Source organism: Microtus ochrogaster, unplaced genomic scaffold (assembly GCF_000317375.1).
Source record: "Microtus ochrogaster isolate Prairie Vole_2 unplaced genomic scaffold, MicOch1.0 UNK65, whole genome shotgun sequence".
Classification (NCBI taxonomy): Eukaryota; Metazoa; Chordata; class Mammalia; order Rodentia; family Cricetidae; genus Microtus; species Microtus ochrogaster.
The window spans coordinates 381,841-386,823 of record NW_004949163.1 but is presented as its reverse complement, the minus strand read 5'-3'; the positions used below and the strand labels follow the sequence as shown (position 1 = coordinate 386,823).

The 4,983-nt window shown below is 47.5% G+C and overlaps 1 protein-coding gene across 1 annotated transcript; it reads right to left on the bottom strand.

Annotated features, from left to right (window-relative positions):
- Positions 1-2,697: 2,697 nt before the first annotated feature.
- Rtl3 (retrotransposon Gag like 3) lies at positions 2,698-4,446 on the bottom strand. Its single transcript, XM_005369868.1, has 2 exons — positions 3,929-4,446; positions 2,698-3,856 (listed from the first exon to the last, which is right to left on the bottom strand). Exons 1-2 carry the CDS (start codon positions 4,444-4,446, stop codon positions 2,698-2,700), a joined length of 1,677 nt encoding a protein of 558 aa, XP_005369925.1.
- Positions 4,447-4,983: the final 537 nt, after the last annotated feature.

Here is a 4,983-nt window from a genome sequence, read left to right as displayed (position 1 = left end):
AGAAAAGTGAGTGCTGGTAATAAACATGGACATGGGCCTTAATGCTTCTCAGAATCTAGCTTCAGTTTGGAGGTGGCTAGGCAGAAAGTTTTAGCCATGATGTTTTAAGTAATGCACGGTTGCTGAATGCTCAATTGTTCTGGAAACCACCAGGGAATCTGAAAAGGGAGTGTGGCATTAGTTTCAAAGGAAACAAAATTTTCCAAGACTTGAAACGGGAAGTTTAGGAGATGACAAGTGGGGAAGGGAAGGTTAAGGGAACCTGGGAAAAGAAACTAGTATATAAGAGGGCTATGAAGTTTTTCTCTCTCCATTTCCCCTCCTTTTTAGGGTTCCCACGCCTGCCTTCCTGCTTCCATGGTCTTGTTTGGCACTCACCACTGCACTTGGGAGATTGACATGCTGTAGTGCAAAAGGCATAGGGATTGGAGCTCAGAGGCCTCCCCTGCTTTCTAGCTGTATGACTGACTATCTATGCTGGTACTCTGCTTACTTTAAAATGAAAACATACACAACTACTTTACTAGCTTGTTTCAGAAGTAATGAGATAATGTGTGCAAGACGCCTGATACTGTATCTGGAGGAAATGAGGGGCTCTTTTTATTTGATCATCTATGTAAGAACAATCTCATTCATATGGCTTCAATGAAATTCCAAGGGGGAAGTTGAGAACACAAAAGCAAGTTAAGATGGGCATGGATAAGTTCTTCACCTTTCACCCAGTGATCTAATCATCCAGAATATGTGTGCGTGTGTGTGTGTGTGTGTGTGTGTGTGTGTGTGTGTGTGTGCATGTGTGCATGTAACTTAAGTCAAGACAATAGGCCCTCTCAGGGCCACAAAGACATGGCTCTCTTAGGACTTTGCTTTCTCTGTGTGCGCCATGCAGTCAGCATGGCTAGCAGGGTAGAGGAATCTGTAAATGTAGGAGAGGTGACTTCTAACTCTGTTAACAACTGACTCCTACCACTCTGATCATATGCCAAAGTAAGAGCAGTTATTCAGGTCTTCTAGGTTAAGTTCTGGTCCTTCACGGAATAAACCATGCGTGCCCATTTACAGGGAGGGGTAGGTCACCAATAGAGTCTCATTACCTGCTTTGGTGCTCTTCTTTGGTCAACTTCTGAAATCGAAGAAGTTTCAAAGTTGCTTGTGTCTCTGCCAGTGTTGTCCTTTGTCAGAAGTTTCCCTCCCCTCACCTCTGCCCTCAGAATCCATTTTCATTTCTTCCCAGTTTCTCCGAAATGCTTTTCTCAGCCTTACTACTGCTTACCTCTCCATACTTTACCCACTCCTAAGCCCAAGCCATTATAACTCTACATATGTTACCCAAACTTTTTGACTCTACCTACATTACTTCATACTGTGCCCAATTCTAAGCCCAAGCCATTATAACTCTACAAATGTTACCCAAACTTTTTGACTCTACCTACATTACTCCATACTTTGCCCAATCCTAAGTCCAAGCCTTTATGACTCTCTCTCTTCCTACCTTACCTTCCTCTGACCAGTCACTCTGGGATTTCACAGGACTCCATTCAAACCTTAAGTCTTTTCCAAGTCCCTCCCTCTCCTCTTTCTCCCTTCTCCCTCCCCTTTTCCATTTTCCACTTCCTCCCCTTTCCCTCCCTTCCTCCCTCCCTCCCACCCTCTTTCATCTCTCCACCCATTCATCCCTCTTACCTCTTGCTTTTCTCCCTCCACCTTTTCCCTCCCTCCCTTCTTCCCTCCCTTGCTCCCTCTCTTTCTGCCTCCCAACTTATTTGTCCCTTTGTGCAGCTAACCCAATAAATCAACATAAACAAAAGTAAGAGTTGCCATTGTTTATTGATTATTTTAAAATATCACTTGAAAATTATTTTTATTGGAAAAAAACGAAAATGTGTGATAATGATTAGAAAATAATAAAAATCAGCCTAACAACTACATTCAGTATTAGTTCTAACATCTATTGTCATGCATATTGTTAGTGCGAATTGTAATTAAAATAGCCCCATATAATACAGGGTTCAAAGAGGGAGACATGCAAGGTGGGTGGGGAAAAGCAGCTGAAAGTCGTCAGGTTCAGTCCATCATCCAAGAGGCAGCGTCGTTGTACAGGTAGCCTTAGTTCATAGCCAGAGAGAGGTTCAGAGAGCAACAAATGCTGATGACAGCTGAGGTAACAGAAGACAGATGGGCAGAAGTCACTAGTACCCACCATCTAACCTGCAATTATTTCATCACGCCGTCTTCGATTCCATCTGTGCCTGAAGCAGTTGTAATGACAATAATGCGATGGAAAGGACACAGTTCGGGTACTCCACTCGATGTTCGGGTCGTGTGTCTCAAGCCAGTGGATTCCAAGAATCAGAGGGTAACGTGGTGCGTGAATAATGTCAAACTGGAGCTCTTCAACGTGGTTTCCAATTTTGACTTCAACAGGTGGTGTTTCTTTGGTTACAGGTCCATTAATCAGTGGACGCCCATCGACTGTTTCGAGCATGAGAGGGAAGATGTTATTGCGGATTGGTATCTTCTCTCGAAGAACCACAGAGCGGTCGATGCTATTTCTGTAGGAGCCTGAATCCACCATTGCTTGCTCAAAGAATTGCCGTCTTCCAAGCCTAATCTCAACAGTTAGCCATAGGGTACGGGACATAGATATGGGAAGAGAGGGGGAAGCGTATTTGTAGATTGGCCCGCCCGGGATCCCCCTTACCGCCGGGCCTCCATGTTTCCCGCCTGCTGGGCACGATGAGGCTTGACAGGGCAATCTCTGGCAAAATGACCCGGATGGCCACAGTAGAGGCACAAGTGGCCTTCACGGCGTCGGGCCCGCTCAGCCTCACTGAGGTGAGGTCGATTAACTGTAGCTTGAACAGCCTGATTTTCAGTTGGTGGACTCTCAGAACCATTTTCCTCTTCAGAGGATGATGAATTGGAATCAGCCTTACCACTTGTCTCCTCTTCAAGGGTGACACACTGAATGATCACATCCGATAGGCTGGTGGCTGGACTTGTGCAAGACAGTTCATTTTGAATAGAACTGGGAAGCTCTTCTTGATATTGGATGCAGAAGGTGCTTTTATCCAAATTTAACTCTTGAGCAATGAGATGGAAGAGGGTCGCATATCTGTGGACAAGGCTTTCGCCTTGGCGCAGCTGAGGGAGGCCTTGTGTAGCTACTTCCATGTTTTCTGGATCGTCAAAAGTGTCTTGGAGCGCTCGAATAAACCTTTCAAATTGTTCCAGCAGGGGACTTTGGGTATCTGCTAAGGGCTGGAACCACCTTCCTGCCTCACCTGAGAAGAAGCTGCCAACAAAGCTTACTAGAACTGTTTCAGCAGGATACAGGTGCCCTCTGGTTCTCAGGTAGCTGTTCAACTGAACTAAAAACTCAGAGAGTTTCTGAGAATCCCCATTGAAGGCCACTGGGTATTCTAAGGGTAAAGTTGCAGCCTCTAATCTAACGTGGGCCTGTGGAAAGGCAGCAGCTGTTCCTGTTCCCGCAACTATTAGGCCCTCTAGGGACTCTTCAGGTACTGAGAGTTCTAGGAACTCCTCGGTATCTGAGGAGTCCAGAGTCTCCTGGGTAGCTGGGTGCTCAAGGAGCTCCGGCTGTGATGAGGTCTCCTGGTATTCTGGAACCTTCTGAGAGTCCTCATCATTTGTAAGGTTGTGGAGCTGTAAATTCTGGAGCTCCTTGATGACTGGGGTACCCTGGTTGCCTGTGGGCCCTGCCTCCCAGTCTGCTGGGAGTTCATAACCCCTTGAGGTTGCCTGGGGCTTCTGGGCTGCTGGGGACTCCAGAGCCTTCTGGATCTTCTTGACTGCTGGAGGCTTCCAGGTTGAAAGCTCCTGGAGTTCTGGGGGACTGGGGGCCTCCTTGGCCTTTGAAGGCTCTTGGAGTTCCCAGGCTGCCGTGGAATCCTGGGACTCCCGGGACTCCCAGGGCTCATTAACCTCTGGAGGTTCCCAGGGTTCCCAATACTCCTTGAACTTTGGCGATGAATGGGGCTCCTTGATCTCTGGTGATCCCCTGAACTCTGTGATGGCTGAGGGTCCCCTAGACTCCTTGATCTCTGGGAGTCCCTTGGGCTCCCTGACGGCTGAGGGGTCCCTGGACTCCTTGATCTCTGGGCTACCCCTGGGTTCTCTGATAACTGAGGGTTCCTTGGGCTCCTTGATCTCTGGAAGTCCCCCGGGCTCTGTGGTCCCTGGGGGTTCCCAGGGCTTTTGTGAGGTCCCGGCTGCTGAAGGTTGCAGTAGCTCTGAGGCCTCTGGGGGCTCGTGGGCCTCTGAGTATTTTCGGAGTGGCTGCTCTTTGGCTGCTCCGGATTTCTGAAGCTCTGGTATCTGGGCTTGGAGGGCAGCATTTTCTTCCATGAGCCTCTTCACTTGAGCCTGCAGGATTTCATTCTCCAATTTCAGAGCAACATAGGAAGCTGCTAAGTCCTCTACCATCTTTTGAGGAAACGGGCCTGGTTTGGCAATTTGCTACCAAGAGAGACTGGGTAGCTGCCTGTGAGGTCTTTGCTGAAAGCGACTCACAGGCAGACGTCAGGCTCCGTGAGTTTTCCAAGGGGTGGGGATTTGGACCCAGCCAAGGCTGATTACCAAGAGGTCACTGGGAGCCTCCGGAGCTCAGCACAGGGAGGTATGAGGCACACTGTGAAGAGAAAGGGTGCTGAGGATCAGAAACTGTGAAAAGCACTCATTCAGTACAAAGCAACAAAACCTTTCCAACTCTGCTGGGTTTCTTTTACCACAGGCTCAAGTTCATGAACTGGGGTGTATATACTTGTTTTCACCCCATGACATTTTGCTAGCACATGACCCAGACTTTACATGTCACATTTCATTCTTTGGAAACTTAACATTGTATCAGAAACAATTGCCCCATATTTCTTTGTTTTACAAAGTTTTTAATTTCTAGTATCTGCCTAATATCTGAATGTAACATTTGGATGTTAACAACTGCTTTCAGCGACCAAATCAGAT

Excerpts from the sequence above, each read along its gene's own strand:
- Rtl3 (XM_005369868.1), bottom strand. The coding sequence starts at position 4,446 with ATGGTAGAGGACTTAGCAGCTTCCTATGTTGCTCTGAAATTGGAGAAT. Across the intron at positions 3,857-3,928 it reads GAGGTTAATGAGCCCTGGGA|TCCCCCAGAACTCCAGGAGC; the intron begins GTCCCGGGAGTC and ends GGAGGCCCCCAG.